At 39.0% G+C, this 23198-nt stretch overlaps 2 protein-coding genes, 1 long non-coding RNA gene and 1 other non-coding gene across 6 annotated transcripts; 3 read left to right on the top strand and 1 right to left on the bottom strand.

Moving 5' to 3' along the window:
• Positions 1-3596: 3596 nt before the first annotated feature.
• Positions 3597-3668, bottom strand: TRNAD-GUC (transfer RNA aspartic acid (anticodon GUC)). Its single transcript has one exon. It is a non-coding gene; the product is annotated as a tRNA-Asp (tRNA).
• Positions 3669-4085: 417 nt separating this feature from the next.
• Positions 4086-9126, top strand: LOC149190715 (uncharacterized). Of its 3 annotated transcripts, XM_089412246.1 has the most exons (6): positions 4086-4196; positions 4577-4729; positions 4851-4963; positions 5067-6162; positions 6440-6510; positions 7345-9126. In XM_089412246.1, the coding sequence occupies exon 6, from the start codon at positions 7694-7696 to the stop codon at positions 9047-9049; it is 1356 nt and encodes a 451-aa protein (XP_089268372.1). In that variant the 5' UTR covers positions 4086-4196; positions 4577-4729; positions 4851-4963; positions 5067-6162; positions 6440-6510; positions 7345-7693; the 3' UTR covers positions 9050-9126. The 3 variants fall into 3 exon arrangements, with proteins under 3 accessions (XP_089268372.1, XP_089268373.1, XP_089268374.1); XM_089412247.1 differs by having other exon boundaries at positions 4092-4710; XM_089412248.1 differs by having other exon boundaries at positions 4092-4729; positions 7491-9126.
• An 8930-nt stretch (positions 9127-18056) lies between these two features.
• Positions 18057-20421, top strand: LOC149190714 (uncharacterized). Its single transcript, XR_016256015.1, has 3 exons — positions 18057-18734; positions 19012-19082; positions 19917-20421. It is a non-coding gene; the product is annotated as an uncharacterized LOC149190714 (long non-coding RNA).
• Positions 20422-20583: 162 nt separating this feature from the next.
• On the top strand, positions 20584-21621 carry LOC149190713 (uncharacterized). The gene has a single exon (XM_089410581.1). It carries the CDS (start codon positions 20584-20586, stop codon positions 21619-21621), a length of 1038 nt encoding a protein of 345 aa, XP_089266707.1.
• Positions 21622-23198: the final 1577 nt, after the last annotated feature.

The following is a 23198-nucleotide window of genomic DNA, read 5'->3' as shown; positions in this document are numbered from 1 at the left end:
GTTTTCGACATACTAATACTCTTTATCTTGCAGTTCTACATTTCCCAATCTATGAGTCCAAATCAAGTGTTGTTGTTATAACATATGCTCATAACAAAAAAATAGAACATCAAACCATCCAATGGAAAGAATTGAGTTTCCCTAAAAATTGGGTTGTAGATATCTCCATATCTCCCCAAATCCAAAATATTACTACAACATAGAGCTAGGAAACTTCCTTCTCTGTAATCTTGTCATTCCCTCGTAGGTCTACCATACCCCGACAAAAAATTGCAACAGCAGTTGGTGAATATAAAGAAACTCTTACCTGTATAGCCGAAACCTCGGTCTCAACTTTAACCTCCAAAGAATGTATACATATTTCTTTATTTGAATTAGCACAAGTTTTGCAATTTCTTGAGTTAGAAGTTAAATGTCCATCTTGCCAATCCCTTGTAAGTTTAAAATCCCTTGCCTATATGAGCACCCATAAGAATCATAATGCTCGAACTGGTGAAGCTCCAACCTCTCTTTTAAATAACTCATGTCCAAATTGCAAATGTAGTGATATTTCCTTTCCTCGTGATCATGTCTATGTCATCCATGGATTTCCTTCTTTAGAAAATGAGGATCCTAGATTAGCTGAAATGTTTTGCAAAATGAGGTCCATTGGTATGCCTAGGTATGGACTTGGATACCTTAAACAAATGGATGAACTTATCCCTACCTTCCGATTCAAAAATCTAGTACCCCAGGATTGTAAAAAGTCGTCAAAACCAGAAATGTAAGTTTTTCACATTGATGGAAGGATGTTCCAAATACCGAGTAGAGTCGAGCTAGATGAAACATATGTTAAATTGGGGTCTTTTTGCCGATCCAGAATCCATTGAATTTAACATTAACACTCCTTTGGCTGAAAAGAAAATACTCTCACAACAGTGGAAAGAATACATGGATCAAACAGAATCATGGATATCTTTTTATGAATGGAAAAAACAAGAAGAAGATTCAGATATTCAAATGATGACAAAATATTCATAGAAGCATCAGTGGATAACTACTGATGGATCCAAGGTTGAATCTTCCACCACATTTCCACCTTTTAGGAGTATCATTTTTGAAGAAAAGGATAAACAAGCAAAGGATGTGTTCTAACTGGTGCCTTAATTCGTGGATTTTCTTTTTTACTTCAAGATATTTCAACCTTTCTTCAATCTTAAGGCTCCTTTTTAAGTCTTTGAGTTCTTCTAATTTGAGCTCAGATTGGTTCAACTCTTGCATAACATGGATCATTGTAGAGATTCTAGGAGTGGATACAAAAGGTATTGTAATAGCCTGCACATAACCATCAAAATTTGGTATGGAAATGAAATAACTAGACCTCCCATTATCAAGTCTTGCTAAACCATGGGGTTCGATTGGTGCTAAAAATGGATTTCCAGGTATACATCCAATTGGGATAACTCCTACTGCAAATTTGACATTCATGCAATATCATTCAAAACATATAGTGGCCTTTGGAATTGCATATTGGAGATTAAATTCTTGTGCTCCTATACCTGTGGCTTCTTTGCATGCTTTGACCCAATATTTTGTTGGAATAGATTTTTTATTCAACACATCTATATTTGCACCAGTATCAAGCAAGGTCTTCAAATGGAAGATTTCGTTTTGGATTCTAATCTTCAGCATAACATGATATTGGTGGTGTTGTACTGCCATCATCCTCATAGCATTCAGTCCCATGAAATCATTTGATTTTGTTTCAAAAATTTCAATCTTTGGATTTTTGATAGGAGGTGTCATTGGGTCGGATGCTAGTGAAATGTTTTCACTACTCTTCTCCTTTCCATTTCCTAATATAGTAATATGAGTTTTTAGTCCAACATTTTTTTTTGAGTTGTTGAATCTCATGGCCGAGTTCACTTAAAGTAAGTGTTTTCTGCTTATCTTGGTGGTTATGCTTTTGAAAGGACTTAGTGTTTCGCTCATATGATGCATCAACAAAAAGACTTTTAGGAGTAATACCTTTTTGGGCCAAGGATGATGACGATCCTTGATTTTTAAGCATGGTTTGTAAAAAGCTTTACATCAATTTTCCTTTCATTTCTCCGCCAGGGAGAGTTTTAATTCTAGCTAAGAATTTTGCATCTTCATCTTCTGCTGAATGGGCCATACATACTTTTAGTTAGGGAGCGGTGTTGCTTCATCTTGAAAGGAATATTCAGAATCAATTTTTGTAGTACTGCAATGGCAATTTTAAGAATCTGTGCAATTACATTCATGGGCTATAAAGACTACAACATCATTAATTGAATCAGATTTAGAAACATTGAAACTAAAAGTCTCAATGGAATCACAACAATCTTGTTCTAATAAGTGCACCTCATCTCTAAAAGTAATGTTCAGACAACTATCTGTTGTGTGATTCTTAGAACCCCATCTGAGGCACTGTATTTGACCAAGTGGCTTCATTTCCCTTTTTTGGGACTTTTCTTGCTGAAACGTTTTGGCCGCTTCTTGTGATTTCTTTCCTTTGTGAAACTTGAGCTTTCGTCCTATTGGAAGTATGTCCTTGGTTTCTACAAAGCTAGCAGGTGAGCTTATTCCAAGCTTGCTTTTTGTGTGTGCGGAGATGAATGTCTATTGGGTCGCAATAATGAATTCTCTAGACCCTCCTATAATGTCCTTTGAAAGGTTTCTTGGGTGTTTTATAACTTCTGGCTTTCTATGGGTAATCGAATCTTTTTCTTTTTTTTTTATTTCTTTATTGCCTTCTTTGCCTTTCCTCTATGTACAACTGGATCATTTAGGAGAAAGCCATACTTGTTGCATATTGACTTGCTATGAGGTAGCCTTGAGAGTTTTTGGATTGATTTGTTCACTCTCATGTTTGTGCGAAGACTACCCAGGGTTTTTTGTTATAATACTATATAATACCCATGTATATGACTCATAGGAATTTTGGAAGATTTCTTGTATCTTTATCACTCATAAGGATTTTGAGAGACTTTTTAAATCTTTATGTGGTGAATAAATTTAGAAAGAAGTGCAGCGAAATATACTTCTTATCTGGTTTCCATAAGAGATTCTGGCTATTTTTAACTTCCTAAAGTAATATACTTCTTATCTTGTTTCCATAAGAGATTCTTGCTATTTTTAACTTCCTAAATTTTTTCTAGGTATCTTTAAATTCGCAAATTCTTTGTACTTAATTTGTACTTAAGAAACCGGGATTGATGAGTCCATATGAACTACATCCCGATGAGAAAAATCCAGAACGGAGATGAGGGGTATCCATCCCCATAAGTCCGAGATTGATGAGTCCATCTAAGCTACATCTCCATGAGGAAATTTTTATCCAAAATGGAGATGGGAGGTACCGATCCCCGTCCCTCTAAGCGAGCGCTCTGCCATCTGAGCTACGCCGAGCATCCCAGTGATGTGACGACATATTTTATAAGCCGTATTCAACAACGTGAAAGGCAAAATTAGAAGAAATTGTGGACGTAAATCCACGACTGTGTCGTCTGATTCAGAAAAGAATCTACGCCGTTACCAGGGATCGAACCCGGGTCACCTGCACGACTGTGTCCTCTGATTCAGAAAAGAATCTACGCCGTTGCCGGGGATCGAACCCGGGTCACCCGCGTGACAGGCGGGAATACTCACCACTATACTACAACGACTGTGCTGTAGTAACGGGAATCCATTCTGATCTGTACAAGAATTTATAATGCTATCTGCTTATGAGAGGAATTCCTTTTACGGGGAAGGAGACCCGTGTCAATTGAATTGCAATTGCGTATTGTCTCAAAGTTAATTTCCTGGTGTTTAATCCAAAGCCCATTCTCTTTAAAACATACCACTCTAATAAGGTGCCAATGTTCAGGTATTTATTCCAAAGGCCAGGGGTTCGTATCCCGTTTTTGAAAGGTACCATTCTCTTTATTACGCCGTAAGGCGTTCCCTCTGAGAAAGACATCCCTAAAATGTGATGTGTGCGATTCTGAGCCATTGATTTTATGTTAGACGATTGGGGTGTTTTCAGCCGTTGATTTAATCCTTTTTCTAGAAAAATATTTTTTTTCCCACCTGCTGGAAGACAGAGAGGTACGATCTGGCAATGGGGCATGAAAGGCCAGGAGGCAATGGGGCATGAAACGGCAGGCCTCTGGCCATGAGAATGGTATTGTAGAGGCGAGAGCGAGAGAAGGGTGAATAAACTAGATCCTCTGTGAATAAACCAGAATGCCTCTGTTTTCTCCTGCTCCACGACCGTGTACATGTTTACCAGCTTCTGCGTCTCTTTGCTTTCAGCGTCCTCTTTTCTTTTCCGTTCTCTGTTTTATTTTGTTCTGTTTTGTTTTGTTATATCTGTTTATAAGTTTCATTTAGGTTTCCTCTGGTCTCTTATATGATTTTCTGTGATGCTGTGTATTTCTTCTTTTTTTCCCAATGTTGTACAGTTTAAATTTATACGATCTTCATTATATTTTCTGTACAGTTTTCAGTTTAATTTTTAATGATCTTCATCATATTTTCTCTGGGGTTTTCACGCATGAGAGTTAAACTTTTAAATATTTGAACTCCTCAGCATGTACGGTTCTGCTATATGAATATCTGCAATCGGACATGGAGTTTAAGCAGTATTGGAAGAGACAAGGGAAAAAATTAGTTCCTTGTGTGAAAGACTCCGTAAAGGATTTGGAAAAAAGGTTTGCGCGAAGGGTGAATAAACTAGATCCTGGTTTGCAGTACTGTACAGTGATTATTATTTGCTAATATGTAATATATTTTTGACATTTTTATGTTGTTAATTGGTATTGAAATCTGATTAAATCTACATTCCTCATCTCTGCCATTTACAGAGGATTGCCTATATATATTCGCTATCTCTGCCGGCTGCAGAGGATTTGCTTTAAGTGGAATTGGAGGAGGGGCTGCTGCGGCAGATTGGCTTTTGTTGAAGGAGGAGCTGTGGGTAATGTTTCTTGCCCGCCCACTCATTGTTTTGACAATTTGTAGGATAAAATAATAGCCATGAATTAACCCTTTAATATCTTGCATTCAAATTTGTTTTACAGATTTAACTGGAATTGGAGAAGGGGCTGCTGCGGCGGATTGACTTTCATTGAAGGAGGGGCTGCTGCGGTGGATTAGCTTCCGTTGAAGAAGGGGCTCTGGCGGATTAATATTGTGCGAAATTCAAAATATTGTGCGGATTAATCCTTTTTCTTATGGAAAACTATTTTTTTTCCCACCGGCTGGAAGACAGAGAGGACGATCTGGCCATGGGGCATGAAAGGCCAGGCCTCCTGGCCATGAGAATGGTATTGTAGAGGCGAGAGCGAGAGAAATTGCGATTGGCCATAAATGCATTCGCCATAAATGCAGTTGCTGGAGCGATGAGGTTTAAAAAGAATGAGTATGAGTGGAGCCATGCTTCAAATTCGATGAGAAAGAGGGATGCGTCCGTCCCAACAAATCTCAGGGCCATTGACGCAGAACTTTATCCGGTGTTAAGATGGACTTGCAATGAATTGTCAGAATTCCATCTAAATATTTTTTTTTCTAAATTGTGCAGCATTTCTGGAAGATGAAGAAATTGCTGTGCAGACGCTGGTGCAGATGTGGGACGCGGAAGGTTTCCTCAACAAGCCAGGGACACCTTATTTTATGGATGCTTGGCGCCAATGCATTGATGAACTGGTAAGAAGGTGCTTGGTGGAGCGTGTGGAGTATATTGTTGATGATGACTATCACAGTGTCGAGTATTTAAAGATTCATGAAGTTTTTTGTGACATGGCAATTGACATAGCCAAAAGGAGGGAACATGCTTATTTGCAGCAGGTCAACAGTTGCGGATCTTTCCGACTGACAAAGTTTCCAGGGATTGCAGACGAATATCGGTGGGCTATAATGCTATTCCTAATCTGCCAAATTATTTGAGATGTTCAGAACTGAGGAGTTTGGTTTTAGCCTCCAATATTCGTTTGGAAAAGATGCCAGAAGAATTGTTCAACAATACCCCGTCTCTTCAGGTTTTGGATTTGTCATCCACTCCCATTAAAGGATTGCCAACCTTGAAGCAACTTCAATAGCTTCAGTTTCTCAACTTGTCTAACTGCTCCAAGCTTGCTGATTTTCTTGACAGCCTCTGTAGTATCCTGTCACTTAAAGGTTGGATTTGTCATACACTCCAATAAAATCATTGCCTGAGAACTTTTGTAATCTATCTAGTCTTCAAGTTTTGAATGTTAATTCTTGAATGTTACATTCCGTAACTCGCCATTCTGGAACATACATCCAGTCTATTGCAGGTTGGTAATTAATAAAAAAAAATTCGAGTGTGAGAGTTAAGCAAGTTTTGTGTTGATTTGTATTTGTTTGCAATAAGAATACATTGGAATAGATGTTGTTCTTATTCACAGCATTTCTCCTACATACTGTCCTGCAGGAATGTGGTAATAAAACATGTGACCATATTGGCTCCCCTTGATGCCCCTGACACAGATGGGATTGATCCAGGTAGTTTTCGCTGCTAACGATGTTTTATTAGTGGTTCTGTTTGCATGCTTTGATGAACTCACTCCTAGTTCTATCTCATTTTCTAGATACTTTCTTTTTGTCCAATTATCATGAATGTTGTTTAGAATGTTTCCTAGGGCTAAATTGCTGCCTAACAGAAATGATGTGAAAAGTACAAAGAATGTGGATTCAGTCAAGGGATGAACTATAGGATTTCTGTTTATCAACTTAAGTAAATATATCTATTGCCTGATAACATAGGGTTACATTTTAGTGTTGATACAGTCTTCCATTGGACAGGCCCAAGCAGATACAAAATTTCAGTCTTTTCAAAAGAGTTTTAGTCCAAAAACTAGCCCTGTTGACTATATCTAGAAGTCTAAAAAATGTAACTGGGCCTCTAGGGCCTGTAAGGAAAGCCCCAGGTGTGATTACTTGTTAACATGTCTGAAGAAGTTCTATCTACAAGAATTTTAATTTGCGGCAATGGCCTGATATTAACCAAATGTATATTGATAACCGTCAACATTGAGGGAGCCCCATTGGCCTTAAGCTATACAGGCTGAGTTTATTTGGAACTGAAACTGCCCATAACGGGTTTATTCTATTATGCTTCTGTATAGATTCTGAGTTTTGTTTCTTGATTATTGAATATACTTAAATAGGATTTCATCCTTTAAATTATCACAGTTGAAAGGCACTTTGTCTATGGTTTATGCTATGCTCATAAGGAAAAATTAGTCTTCCATTTCTCTTGATTTAATGTAGTATAACTATCTTGTTTCTGAAATTTTCACCTTTTAATAAACATAACTCTGCTATTTTTCCTTCCAGTCACCGAGGGCAATGGAATGTCGTGGTGGCAAGTCTTCAGCCCAACCCACAGCATTTCAGTTCTTAATTCAAACTCACATAATCATTTTTATACTGGGACCGACTCTATGCTGGCTCACAAATTTTACGCACAATTTTTGGAACAGGATTTTATGGTCATGTTTTGGCTGCAAAACAAGCTGCTCAAGAAAATCATTCCCTGTTCTTTATTCTTGAAACTCCACATAGAGACGGTCAAGGTGGTGAATTAGGCACCAATAGTGAACATGATTCCAAGCAGGATGTACCAAATAAAAGTGCCATAAAACCCTTAGCAGAGATAGCTCAGGGCAGTGGCCTTTTGGGAAAAATGACACCATCACCAGGTGACATGGCTTCAAGTGTTCCCATGGGCTCACAGAGGCATATCTTGGCCAGTCCACTTCACTCTTCTGCCCTAAAGGCTTTAGCCTCATCGGCTTTCACATCGCAAAATTTATTGGCACTGGATTCGGGATCAAATTGTGCTTCCACTGCAAGTTCTGCCTCTTCTTCTGCAGGTTGTGACTTCCGTGATGTGGATCAAATTCCTGCGTTTGCACATTCTTTCTATTCCTTACTTGTAGATTTGCATGATATGTTTAACAATCTTCCTGCCCTAGAAAGGGCATTAGTTTGTGTTCGGAAGATGCTTCTTGAGGTGGAGAAAGGCAAAGAGGTGGATTGCGAAGTGTTATCTCATGTTAACAAGTTTCGGATTGCTGTTGAGGGACTCAGAGTTGCTCTGAATTCTAAGGCACGTAGTCCTCTTAAGCAAGAGCAAAAGCTCCCGAAAGATGCAGACTTCTATGAGCTTCCTTATGAAGACAAGTGCCATGCTCTGTTTGCCCAAGCCCTGAAAAGACAGGCTAAAGATTTTGGAACAGTAGTTGCAATTGTCGACGCCAGTAGCTTGGCTGGAATTAGAAGTTATTGGAATACTTCTTTGCCCCGAGACGTGGCCGACTTAGCTGACAATTGTTTTATATCTGATACTTTTGACGATGCTTCTGAAGGGGAAGATCCAAAGAGAAGAAATGTGCTTGGAGGAAAACCTGTAGTAGCAGTCGGTGCAGGAGCAGCAACTGTTGTGGGTGTAACCTCATTTTCAAAAATTGTTCCTGTTTCAACTATAGCGAAGATGGTCACCTTTAAAGTTCCTACTATTGTGAAATTTGGCCTACTGCAAACAAAGAGAACTGCAGCTGTTGCCTTAGGAAAAGTTTTCACTCCTGCTAAACTTCTAGCTCGAGCTTCTAAGGGAATTATTCCTGGGAAAATAGGCTTTGGTTATGGAGTTCATGTTCCTGCTACTGCGAAGACAGCAGCTGCAGCAGAAAAGCTCCGAGCTGCAACTCACAGTGTTATAGCAGCTGCTGAACGGTCGAGCTTGTCAGCTATGAGAACAGCCTTTTATGGTATCATGCGTAAAAGACATGGAAAGGCAACTGGAGGTACTCCTTGGGTAAGCTTTGGTGGCAGCATTCTGGCTTGTACAGGGCTTTTAGCTTTCGGGAATGGGATAGAATGTGCTGTTGAATCTGCTCATGCAATGCCTACAATAGCCCGATTAGGACGTGGCCTTGAAAAGTTGCGACATGCATCCCAAGTTGTGCACCAGATGGATTCTGCACAGGCATGGGAAACAGTTTACAATTCATTGTATAATCTTCATAACAAGAAATGATCTGTCTGAACATATTCTTACTTAAGATTACCGTGAGACTGAAACAAAGCTTCGTTCTTTATTAAATGTGCACAAAATTCATACTGTAGGGCAAGCTATATCTATGGTCAGGTGGGGAAAGTGGAATAAAATGGCAGCAAGGGATTAAAGTTAATACTATTGCGGCAATGATTTCCAACCTTGGAGTCTATTAAATCTGTCAAATACTGTAAATATACGAGGCTCAGAATTGATTTTGAGAAAGCTTGAAGTGACAATAAACTTGTGTATACATGCTCTTGGAGGTTCTGAAACTCATGCAACAACAGATATAACTAGCATTTTTGGCCCTTGCGTATGTTACTTAAGAACATGCTGTGACATGTGGTGCGTCTGCTAAGGCAGAGATGTTTATGGTAATGGAGTGGCGCTTTTGGAATTACTTGCCACCTCTGGCAAGAAGTCTTTGGATCCATCGTTTTCTTGCTATGGGAATAGATGCAACATCATTGCTTGGGCATGCATGCTTGTTAACGAAGGTAGGGAACATGAGGTTTTCACCCCTGGCTTACGGGACACAGCGCCTCGTGAAGATCTCAAAATCACTTCACCTTGTTATAATGTGTCCTGTAGATATACTTTCGGCTTCTCCTTCACTGAGGCAACTTGTGAAGCGCTTAACACAATTACAACATCCTGCACTGAGCTAGTCATGGCCGTTCCATATTTTTTTCCGAGTATGGAATTCAAGGCTGAGAATCCAGTCCTTTCAATTCTAATACATCCAGTCTCCTGACCAAACTTGGGCTTAATTTTTTCAAATGATTGGAGCAGATGCTTTAAATATATGAAAGCTCCTTCACCAGTTTCTTGAAAATCATTATACTTGGCGATGCTTACTGGCTATAGTACCTTGCACATGTAATGAATCAAAATTACGAGCAATCTACTCCTCCTGTTTGGTGTTACAGTTGCCACAGAGGGTTTCTTTTAGTGTTTTTATTCTCTTCCCAAAATGTCCATGTTTTTGAATTCCCAAAGAAAACATACGATAAGGGTGCAATTGTTCATAAGTTTATGTCCATCCCAGTTTGCCCCTTTATAAAATAATTAATAAATGAAAAGCTGCTAATCTTTTGGATACGTGAATGTCTCATATGGATGTGCTTCTACTGTTAAGCCTGTTGACCCATAGGCTTTTGGTCCTATTAAAATTTAAAACCCATACATATGAATTCTCAGCTTAAGAATTACGAGGTTGCATGACTAGATTTCTCTTTATTTGCATGCAAGCTGCATTGTCAAATTAAATGGATCAGTCGCATTGCTTAGTGAACTCTAATACTGTAGACAGTAATACTTAATTACAATTGTTGGAAATACTGAGAGATGGGGTTAATCAGTGTTTCATTACAATTAACAATTTCTTGCTTAGTGAACTCTAATACTGTAGACAGTAATACTTAATTACAATTGTTTGTTGGAAATACTGAGAGATGGGGTTAATCAGTGTTTCATTACAATTAACAATTTTTTAGCTTTGAAAACATTTAATACACCTAAATTATGAAACAGATATAATATAAGAAACACTTAGAATGCTTTTCAAAACAGTGTTCAACTTATTTAATACACCTAAATTATGAAACAGATATTTTATAAGAAACACTTGAATGCTTTTCAAAAACAATCTTCAACTTATTACAACACTTGTGAGGACACCAATCCTCTGTAAGCACCGACTTACAAAATTAGCAGATCCAACCTGTCAAGAAGATGAGGACACCAATCCTTAGTAAGAACCAATTTACTATTTTTGTAGGTACCAACCTACAGGAGACTCCAATCTCCTCAGCTGAGCACCAACTCAGCGATTTGTAGGCACTAACCTATTTTTTCAAAATATTTCACTTTTCCTCGTTCCCACAAATTGCCTTTCTTTACTAAGGGTTGTCACCCAACAATGCCACTCTCAAGTTTGCACCTTCAATCCTGGTCACAGCCACTTGTCCTTCTTCTTTGTCCTGCTTTCTGGTCCTTGACTTGTCGTTAATCCTTGTTTTTCCTTATTGTTTCTGATCTGTTCCTCTTGACCTATTCAACCCCAATTCTTCTGCCCTAGTCACCATGAAGTCTTCACTTCATCCACTTCTGCGTGTAACACACCTGCCTCATAACTCGGACTCCTCAACTTGACCTCCTGAACAGAACTCGGCCAGACTTTGCCCTCTTCAACAGAACTCGGGTAGGACAGCGAACTAGCCTCCACAAAAAGCCAGAACTCGGCCTGCAACTAGCCCTTAAAAGAGACTGAAACTCAACAACATCTGGACTTGAACTACACAGGGCTGAAACTTGGCCTCCACAGGGCTAAATCTCGGCCTTCAAAATAGAATTCGGTCTCCTAAATATCCAGCAGAAGTAACACTGAATTTGGCCTCAGAACTGTGCTATAGAAAGACCTCCAACAGGGCTAGGGCTTGGGTTCCTTAACTGATGAACTTGGCCCTAAACACACCAGAACTTTAGCCCTCAAGACAGGCCTTCAAGATACCAGAACTCGCTCTCAACATTAGTCCCTGAACTTGGATTCAATAGGGCTACAACTTGGCCTCATCAACAGGCCTGAGACTTGGACTGAACAAGGCTGCATCTTCGCCTCTTCAACAGGCCGGAAATTTATCCTTAACAAAACTGTAATTCAGCTCTTAAGATACCAGCACTCTGCCCTTAAAACACACTTCAAACAACCAGAAACCCGTCCCAAAAAATTATGCTAAAAACCTTCCCAACTCGGCTTCCTTGCTACTCCTCAAACTTGGCTCTCCTTCAGTTCGGATCTGTGGTCTGTCTCAGACCTAATTCTTCACTCAACCAAGTTTTCCAGCCTTAAAATGAGCCACACATGTGGCCTTAAAAAGACCTCCAACAAGGCTAGGGCTTGATCTCCTTGACTGCTGAACTTGGCCCTCGACACATCAGAACTTCAGCCCTCAAGACAGGCCTTGAAGATACCAGAACTCGGCCTCAACATTAGTCCTTGATCTCGGCTTCAATAGGGCTGCAATTTGGCCTCTTCAACAAGCCTCAGACTAGCCCTCAACAGGGCTGCATCTCAGCCTCTTTAACAGGCCTGAAATTTGGCCTTAATGAAACTGTACTTCAGCTTTTAATATACCTGCACTTTGCCCTTAAAACATACTTCAAGCAACCAGAAACCCTTCCCAAAAAATTATGCCAAAAACCTTCCCAGCTGGGCTTCCTTGCTACTCCTCAAACTTAGCTCTCCTTCAGTTCGGATCTGTGGTCTGTCTCAGACCTAATTCTTCACACAACCCAATTTTTCAGTGTTAAAATGGGCCACACATCTCGCCTTAAAAAGATCTCCAAAAGGGCTAGGGCTTGGTCTCCTTAACTGCTGAACTTGGCCATCAACACACCAGAACTTCAGCCCTCAAGATACCAAATCTCGTCCTCAACGTTAATCCCTGAACTCAGTTTCAACGGGGCTGCAACTTGGTCTCTTGAACAGGTCTGAGACTTGGCCTCAACAAGGCTGCATCTCAGCCTCTTCAAGGGACCTGAAATTCAGCCTTAACAAAACTGTAATTCAGCTTTTAATAGACCAGCACTCTGCCCTTGAAACTTGCTTCAAACAAGCAGAAACCCTTCCCAAAATATTATGCCAAAAACCTTCCCAACTCGGCTTCCTTGCTACTCCTCAAACTTCAGTTCGGATCTGTGGTCTGTCTTAGACCTAATTCTTCACACAACCGAGTTTTTCAGCCTTAAATGAGACACTGACTTGCTCTTGCGGCTCAACCGAGGACATAGAAAGCAGGATGCATAGTTGGGGTCACCAATTTGGATTCGTCTCTCTTAGGAGCTTCCATGTCTAACACCAAAGTAAGCCCAATGACAAGATAGAGTTTGATGGTTATTAGTTAGGAGGATGACCATCAATAATTTCCACCATATTCTCATTCCTAGGGCCAGAAGTGAAAAGGTATCACCTTATTCCTTTTTGTCTTGTGAAGTAAATATTTCTATTGCCTGATAACATAGGGTTACATTTTAGTGTTGATACAGTCTTCCATTGGACAGGCCCAACTAGATACAAAATTTCAGTCTTTTCAAAAGAGTTTTAGTCCAAAAACTAGCCTTGTTGACTATATCTAGAAGTCTAAAAAATGTAACTAGGCCTCTAGGGCCTGTAAGGAACTAAAAAAACAAAAATGTTGCATGAGGATAAACAAACTAATTGAGAAAACCATCATGAGGAGTGATCAGATTCAGTGGCTTTTACTTGTATGGGCTACTTATTGCTGCCGAGAGAGCAACTTGGTTTTGGAGGGATGACCATGTGCCTTTCAATGTGTCAAAGCCTTTGATCTATTGCTGCCAATTGTCTTTGCATACGATCCAAGGAGAGAAGCTGCCTGGAGAGCAGCCTGGTTCTAGAGGGATGCCCATGTGCCTTTCAATTTGTCCAAGCCTCTGAACCATAAACACTAATTGTCTTCGCATACGATCTAGGGAGAGAAGCATGTCCTCTCTGGTTGCATTTTTTCAAGGAGAACCCTACCAAGGAAAAATTTCAGGTGCCAGTGGATGTCCACAGTGTACATATATTGGTTGTATCTTCCTCGAGTATGACCAATGTTGGTCATCCACTATGCAACCTCAGCCAAAACTTCGGAATCAGTGAGGGTGCACTGCTCATTTGCCAACTCTCGTTTCAGCTGAATCAATTCATCTTGAATTGGCTGCAGTGTAAGTTCCCTAAACCTGGCTGCTGAGCTTTCTACTCTCGTTTGGGCCTTGGCGAAGCCACGCTCCTGGTAATGAGTCGCACCTAAGCGGACTGAGCATGTTGATGCAGCATGTCTTGCTGCTCTAACAGAGTAGGGAGTCCGCTGGAATGGAAAGTGTTTTTGACTCGAGGTTGGACCTCCCAGAGTGTCTTGGGATGGGCTGTGAAGATCCAAGGATGATCGTCATTGGCTTGGGCGGGGGGCGAAGGGGAGCTAATAGGCCCATATCTAGGGGCAAGCCTTGTGCTACTGCTAACCCCTTAACTGAAAACTACAGACCACTCAAAAACGACCATAGTGAGAATTTAAAAAAAAATGCCGTAAAGAAAAGACCCTAGACCTTCAAAATGTGGCACGAACACATTCCATCATTGGAAGAGAGTGAAATTTGGAATGAGTGCTCCTACTGGCATGGCTAATTCCATCCCCTTCCTCACTGAGATTCAGGAAAGCCTAACAATGGACTAGGAGGTCACTAGGAAACCACTGAGGCAGGCCAGAGGTCTCAGCCTAAACGTCTGACTCCACTGCCATTGTGTGCATTATCCCAAAATAGCCACAAGACACAGAACAATAACAACATAATCCCGAATTCGCTCTCCACAACAACTAGAAGACAATGAAATTGCAAGAGCCAAGGACGAGCATTTTCTTGATAAACATCCTGAGACTTGAGAACTGTCTAGAGGCTTTCCAATATACAATGCATAATAAAAGCTTGGAGCAAAATGCAAAAGCTAAGTGCCTTTGCCTGCCCTTGAATAAATGTTGAATTGATGGGGCAGAGCAAAATGACAAAGCTCTTGATTGAGCTGAAATCCATCAAAAATACAAAATCAAGTTGGATGGTGCTACGTCTCATTGAGCAGTGGATGGTGTAATGAGGGAGGAGCTTCATGTGTGTGTTGGAACTCCCTTGCTTGTTCCATGTACCTTTCAATCCTCTAGAGGGGTGTGCTCCCACGTCCCCTGCGCGTGTTGATTGGTGGGATGGTGGCATCCCGTCCCCCACCCTCTCATGCTTCTGGCATCCCATTCGGGGAGTACTACCTTATTCCTTTAAGGTAGTCGTGTATCATATTTTGTCCCAATAAAATTTTATTGTTAAATAAACATAGGTTTGAAGTCTATCTTGCAAGTGCATTACTAATTAATAAATGATCATAGTTCCAAACTTGCATGCATCAACTGGGAAATGGTGTGCAACTCCATTACATCCATATCCTTGAGAGCTTGTGTTATCCATGTTGATGTAATTAGATGTAGCCTTAAACCTATTTATTTAAGGAGAAGCACCATTAGGAAATTTTAGGAAGCTTCTCTCAAGAGTAGTAAGTTCCCACAAATTCTTTTTTGTATCATTTTCGAATAAGAATTGATGTTTATCTTCTTTTTTTATTTAATGACCTTATCTTCTTTAGCACATCTCTAAACATACTTAGCTACTCTCTAAAATATCTTAATATGTTGTTAACAGGAAATCTATATAAGATTCTTTATAAAAGTTGTTACTACACTTTTCCCAAGCTACCTTATCCTGTTCATTAGCAAGCATCTCTTTTGTAACATTGAGTCATTTGTGGACATTAAAAGCATTTTCCTCTGTCTTTATTTCTTTGATATTAAGTTTTTTCTACTGATTGGAGATCATATTACATGATGCATGATTAACAAATGCTTCTTATTTGTACGAAAAATACACTGGAGATATAAAAGACTTAAGACACATGATAAATGAAGAGTTTGGTTTTATTTATCTAGATCACAATATCACGCATATGAAAATTATTTCACCATTTGAAAAACTTCTTATTTCTTTATCCACTCACTATATGAGTTCCATTGGGAATGTAGAGCCTTACAACAATAATATATTAGTGCAATTTTCAAAATTTCATATAATCTACTAATTATCAGCACTAAACTCTTTATAAATGAAGTTGAAGCACTAAAAAACGGTGCTTGCCTTTTAATTTAAAAGAGAATTATCATGGTAAATTGGTATAAGAATATTAGTAGAAAAAATCACCTAGTCATAAGCCTAAAAATTGGCAAAGGCTAATTCTTCATGTGGCATAATCAATTAACCATGTGATCTTGCTACATGATGCAAAAAAAATGACCCATGGATCCTAATACTTTTTAGGGTTCTTTTTCAATTCAATAGGCTTTTCTTCTTCTTCTTCTTGAGATGGTAAAGATAATGACTCAAGAATGACTCTAAGCTTACTAGATAACCAAATTCTCAGCATACCTTGCAATTTCCACACTAGCCACTTACGGATTTTCAATCAATGTTTAGATAATAAATAATGGATGGGCATAAAAAAACATAAACATTAACACCAAAAATAATAATAATCACATGAACCTACTGAGAAAGTGGAAACACATAAGATATCATCTTCACATTGGATACTTTGGAGAAAGGCAATCTTGAGTACCATTATCAAATAAAGAAACACGGAAACACATAAGATATCATCTTCACGTTGGATACTTTGGAGAAAAGCAATCTTGAGTACCACGATCAAATAAAGAAACACCAGACTACGGGAGAAGTGAGTGTTAATTTTTAAAATTTTGATATAAACATTGGTTTTCAAGAGAGATTGCAATTAACAATGTACAAATTACTGAATAAATAATTACCAATTAAACTTTTAAGTCACGTTTTAAAGGTGCAATTAAGTTGAGCTTTCATCTTGTCATTCAATTGATGGACATTGAATATTAAATATAACATAAATATATAGGAGTAGCATGTGAGTGTCAGCTTTATAAAGAAGATTATTTTTATTATTAATAAAAATATAGATAGTCAGTTTCATTTTAAAGGGTTATAAATATGAGTTATAAATACAAGACTTAAAAGGTTGTAAATATTTAAAGGGTTGTAAATATGAGTTATTAATTGTTTTTACTCAAAACCTGATAAATAGCAATTTAGCAATTTCTTTTTAATTGAGTGACTCAAATTCATGTTTCTTTAGGTTGAAGGTAAACCCACTAAAGTGGAAAAACTGTGATGCCAATAATTAGAGGGATTGTCATCATGGGGTGATAAGAAATTTAATATTCCAAGAATTTAATATTCCAAGAATTTAATATTCCAAGAAGAGGAGGTAGTAGTAGATTCTAAATAAATTAGAAATGCAACAACATAAATGTTTGCAACAAATTTAGAGAGATCCACCTTGTTGAATAATGCACACATTACATGGATGATGGATTTCCGCACTTTATGCCTTACGGCGTTTTCTTTGCAACATCTGGTGCAAATGCTAGTTAATATTCCCTATTCTATATTTAGGTAACTTTTTGCTTTTTGGGTAACTTTTTGCCTTTTTGGGCTGTTGTAATTAGTATTTCTTGGATTCGGCTGTTGTAATTAGTATTTCTTGGATTGAACCATAGCATTTAGTTAAGGGAGTTCGAGCACTTTCCAGGCGGATCCGAGGAATCCGAATTCGAGCCGTTTATTCATAGCCGTTTCATCATTGTTCAAGGCGGATTTCAAAATGGCAATCTGTCGCAAATTTTTTCAAGATGTGTTCAATTGTTTCAAGACGTGTTACATGAATCTGTTCGACCATAAGTCAGATTGAATATAAGTCAGATGATATATATGAAGGTCGTGTGTTCGACTCACAATGTTGTTGCCTCTGTATCTGTATCTTTGTTGGGAGAGCCTCATGTGTTCGATCCACAATGTTGTTGCCTCTGTATCTTTGTTTGGTCAGACTGAATATATAAAGGTCCTCTGTTCGATCAACGCTTTTCTATATCTTTGTCGGGTCCTGTGTTCGATCCAAGCTCCTCTTTATCTTTGTTGGGAGAGCGGCTCTGTATCTTTGTTTGGAGAGCGTGAGACTGCCTCAGACCGAATATATGAAGATCGTGTGTTCGATCCACGCTCAACGCAGCTAGCACTTCATAATTCCACTTCAAATCACGTTGGAGGTAAGGAGGCCATTTCTGTCCATTCAATTTATCTTAACATTCTTGACGCATGCGTCTTCTTCTTCGATCTTTGTTTTACTTCTTCTTCGATCTGTGTTATTTTTGTTTTAAAGTCTTGATTATAAAAAATTCCCGCAACTATGGATTTGGTTTATTGATAATTTTGTTTGCGGAATCCTTGTTTTAAATTGTTGTTAATAGAAAAATTCAGCAACTATGCATATCGTTTTGGAAAATTTTGTCCATTGACGCAGAACTTTATCCGGTGTTAAGATGGACTTGCAATGAATTGTCAGAATTCCATCTAAATATTTTTTTTTCTAAATTGTGCAGCATTTCTGGAAGATGAAGAAATTGCTGTGCAGACGCTGGTGCAGATGTGGGACGCGGAAGGTTTCCTCAACAAGCCAGGGACACCTTATTTTATGGATGCTTGGCGCCAATGCATTGATGAACTGGTAAGAAGGTGCTTGGTGGAGCGTGTGGAGTATATTGTTGATGATGACTATCACAGTGTCGAGTATTTAAAGATTCATGAAGTTTTTTGTGACATGGCAATTGACATAGCCAAAAGGAGGGAACATGCTTATTTGCAGCAGGTCAACAGTTGCGGATCTTTCCGACTGACAAAGTTTCCAGTGATTGCAGACGAATATCGGTGGGCTATAATGCTATTCCTAATCTGCCAAATTATTTGAGATGTTCAGAACTGAGGAGTTTGGTTTTAGCCTCCAATATTCGTTTGGAAAAGATGCCAGAAGAATTGTTCAACAATACCCCGTCTCTTCAGGTTTTGGATTTGTCATCCACTCCCATTAAAGGATTGCCAACCTTGAAGCAACTTCAATAGCTTCAGTTTCTCAACTTGTCTAACTGCTCCAAGCTTGCTGATTTTCTTGACAGCCTCTGTAGTATCCTGTCACTTAAAGGTTGGATTTGTCATACACTCCAATAAAATCATTGCCTGAGAAATTTTGTAATCTATCTAGTCTTCAAGTTTTGAATGTTAATTCTTGAATGTTACATTCCGTAACTCGCCATTCTCGAACATACATCCAGTCTATTGCAGGTTGGTAATTAATAAAAAAAATTTCGAGTGTGAGAGTTAAGCAAGTTTTGTGTTGATTTGTATTTGTTTGCAATAAGAATACATTGGAATAGATGTTGTTCTTATTCACAGCATTTCTCCTACATACTGTCCTGCAGGAATGTGGTAATAAAACATGTGACCATATTGGCTCCCCTTGATGCCCCTGACACAGATGGGATTGATCCAGGTAGTTTTCGCTGCTAACGATGTTTTATTAGTGGTTCTGTTTGCATGCTTTGATGAACTCACTCCTAGTTCTATCTCATTTTCTAGATACTTTCTTTTTGTCCAATTATCATGAATGTTGTTTAGAATGTTGCCTAGGGCTAAATTGCTGCCTAACAGAAATGATGTGAAAAGTACAAAGAATGTGGATTCAGTCAAGGGATGAACTATAGGATTTCTGTTTATCAACTTAAGTAAATATTTCTATTGCCTGATAACATAGGGTTACATTTTAGTGTTGATACAGTCTTCCATTGGACAGGCCCAACCAGATACAAAATTTCAGTCTTTTCAAAAGAGTTTTAGTCCAAAAACTAGCCCTGTTGACTATATCTAGAAGTCTAAAAAATGTAACTGGGCCTCTAGGGCCTGTAAGGAAAGCCCCAGGTGTGATTACTTGTTAACATGTCTGAAGAAGTTCTATCTACAAGAATTTTAATTTGCGGCAATGGCCTGATATTAACCAAATGTATATTGATAACCGTCAACATTGAGGGAGCCCCATTGGCCTTAAGCTATACAGGCTGAGTTTATTTGGAACTGAAACTGCCCATAACGGGTTTATTCTATTATGCTTCTGTATAGATTCTGAGTTTTGTTTCTTGATTATTGAATATACTTAAATAGGATTTCATCCTTTAAATTATCACAGTTGAAAGGCACTTTGTCTATGGTTTATGCTATGCTCATAAGGAAAAATTAGTCTTCCATTTCTCTTGATTTAATGTAGTATAACTATCTTGTTTCTGAAATTTTCACCTTTTAATAAACATAACTCTGCTATTTTTCCTTCCAGTCACCGAGGGCAATGGAATGTCGTGGTGGCAAGTCTTCAGCCCAACCCACAGCATTTCAGTTCTTAATTCAAACTCACATAATCATTTTTATACTGGGACCGACTCTATGCTGGCTCACAAATTTTACGCACAATTTTTGGAACAGGATTTTATGGTCATGTTTTGGCTGCAAAACAAGCTGCTCAAGAAAATCATTCCCTGTTCTTTATTCTTGAAACTCCACATAGAGACGGTCAAGGTGGTGAATTAGGCACCAATAGTGAACATGATTCCAAGCAGGATGTACCAAATAAAAGTGCCATAAAACCCTTAGCAGAGATAGCTCAGGGCAGTGGCCTTTTGGGAAAAATGACACCATCACCAGGTGACATGGCTTCAAGTGTTCCCATGGGCTCACAGAGGCATATCTTGGCCAGTCCACTTCACTCTTCTGCCCTAAAGGCTTTAGCCTCATCGGCTTTCACATCGCAAAATTTATTGGCACTGGATTCGGGATCAAATTGTGCTTCCATTGCAAGTTCTGCCTCTTCTTCTGCAGGTTGTGACTTCCGTGATGTGGATCAAATTCCTGCGTTTGCACATTCTTTCTATTCCTTACTTGTAGATTTGCATGATATGTTTAACAATCTTCCTGCCCTAGAAAGGGCATTAGTTTGTGTTCGGAAGATGCTTCTTGAGGTGGAGAAAGGCAAAGAGGTGGATTGCGAAGTGTTATCTCATGTTAACAAGTTTCGGATTGCTGTTGAGGGACTCAGAGTTGCTCTGAATTCTAAGGCACGTAGTCCTCTTAAGCAAGAGCAAAAGCTCCCGAAAGATGCAGACTTCTATGAGCTTCCTTATGAAGACAAGTGCCATGCTCTGTTTGCCCAAGCCCTGAAAAGACAGGCTAAAGATTTTGGAACAGTAGTTGCAATTGTCGACGCCAGTAGCTTGGCTGGAATTAGAAGTTATTGGAATACTTCTTTGCCCCGAGACGTGGCCGACTTAGCTGACAATTGTTTTATATCTGATACTTTTGACGATGCTTCTGAAGGGGAAGATCCAAAGAGAAGAAATGTGCTTGGAGGAAAACCTGTAGTAGCAGTCGGTGCAGGAGCAGCAACTGTTGTGGGTGTAACCTCATTTTCAAAAATTGTTCCTGTTTCAACTATAGCGAAGATGGTCACCTTTAAAGTTCCTACTATTGTGAAATTTGGCCTACTGCAAACAAAGAGAACTGCAGCTGTTGCCTTAGGAAAAGTTTTCACTCCTGCTAAACTTCTAGCTCGAGCTTCTAAGGGAATTATTCCTGGGAAAATAGGCTTTGGTTATGGAGTTCATGTTCCTGCTACTGCGAAGACAGCAGCTGCAGCAGAAAAGCTCCGAGCTGCAACTCACAGTGTTATAGCAGCTGCTGAACGGTCGAGCTTGTCAGCTATGAGAACAGCCTTTTATGGTATCATGCGTAAAAGACATGGAAAGGCAACTGGAGGTACTCCTTGGGTAAGCTTTGGTGGCAGCATTCTGGCTTGTACAGGGCTTTTAGCTTTCGGGAATGGGATAGAATGTGCTGTTGAATCTGCTCATGCAATGCCTACAATAGCCCGATTAGGACGTGGCCTTGAAAAGTTGCGACATGCATCCCAAGTTGTGCACCAGATGGATTCTGCACAGGCATGGGAAACAGTTTACAATTCATTGTATAATCTTCATAACAAGAAATGATCTGTCTGAACATATTCTTACTTAAGATTACCGTGAGACTGAAACAAAGCTTCGTTCTTTATTAAATGTGCACAAAATTCATACTGTAGGGCAAGCTATATCTATGGTCAGGTGGGGAAAGTGGAATAAAATGGCAGCAAGGGATTAAAGTTAATACTATTGCGGCAATGATTTCCAACCTTGGAGTCTATTAAATCTGTCAAATACTGTAAATATACGAGGCTCAGAATTGATTTTGAGAAAGCTTGAAGTGACAATAAACTTGTGTATACATGCTCTTGGAGGTTCTGAAACTCATGCAACAACAGATATAACTAGCATTTTTGGCCCTTGCGTATGTTACTTAAGAACATGCTGTGACATGTGGTGCGTCTGCTAAGGCAGAGATGTTTATGGTAATGGAGTGGCGCTTTTGGAATTACTTGCCACCTCTGGCAAGAAGTCTTTGGATCCATCGTTTTCTTGCTATGGGAATAGATGCAACATCATTGCTTGGGCATGCATGCTTGTTAACGAAGGTAGGGAACATGAGGTTTTCACCCCTGGCTTACGGGACACAGCGCCTCGTGAAGATCTCAAAATCACTTCACCTTGTTATAATGTGTCCTGTAGATATACTTTCGGCTTCTCCTTCACTGAGGCAACTTGTGAAGCGCTTAACACAATTACAACATCCTGCACTGAGCTAGTCATGGCCGTTCCATATTTTTTTCCGAGTATGGAATTCAAGGCTGAGAATCCAGTCCTTTCAATTCTAATACATCCAGTCTCCTTACCAAACTTGGGCTTAATTTTTTCAAATGATTGGAGCAGATGCTTTAAATATATGAAAGCTCCTTCACCAGTTTCTTGAAAATCATTATACTTGGCGATGCTTACTGGCTATAGTACCTTGCACATGTAATGAATCAAAATTACGAGCAATCTACTCCTCCTGTTTGGTGTTACAGTTGCCACAGAGGGTTTCTTTTAGTGTTTTTATTCTCTTCCCAAAATGTCCATGTTTTTGAATTCACAATGAAAACATACGATAAGGGTGCAATTGTTCATAAGTTTATGTCCATCCCAGTTTGCCCCTTTATAAAATAATTAATAAATGAAAAGCTGCTAATCTTTTGGATACGTGAATGTCTCATATGGATGTGCTTCTACTGTTAAGCCTGTTGACCCATAGGCTTTTGGTCCTATTAAAATTTAAAACCCATACATATGAATTCTCAGCTTAAGAATTACGAGGTTGCATGACTAGATTTCTCTTTATTTGCATGCAAGCTGCATTGTCAAATTAAATGGATCAGTCGCATTGCTTAGTGAACTCTAATACTGTAGACAGTAATACTTAATTACAATTGTTGGAAATACTGAGAGATGGGGTTAATCAGTGTTTCATTACAATTAACAATTTCTTGCTTAGTGAACTCTAATACTGTAGACAGTAATACTTAATTACAATTGTTTGTTGGAAATACTGAGAGATGGGGTTAATCAGTGTTTCATTACAATTAACAATTTTTTAGCTTTGAAAACATTTAATACACCTAAATTATGAAACAGATATAATATAAGAAACACTTAGA

Source organism: Pinus tabuliformis, chromosome 3_1, assembly GCF_031772625.1.
Source record: "Pinus tabuliformis cultivar Carrire ecotype Pingquan chromosome 3_1, CPIR1, whole genome shotgun sequence".
Lineage (NCBI taxonomy): Eukaryota > Viridiplantae > Streptophyta > Pinopsida > Pinales > Pinaceae > Pinus > Pinus tabuliformis.
This window is presented reverse-complemented; position numbering and strand designations above follow the sequence as displayed.

What these genes read in the sequence shown, in the direction of transcription:
- LOC149190715 (XM_089412246.1), top strand. Translation starts at nt 7,694, where the DNA reads ATGACACCATCACCAGGTGACATGGCTTCAAGTGTTCCCATGGGCTCA.
- LOC149190713 (XM_089410581.1), top strand. Translation starts at nt 20,584, where the DNA reads ATGCTTCTTGAGGTGGAGAAAGGCAAAGAGGTGGATTGCGAAGTGTTA.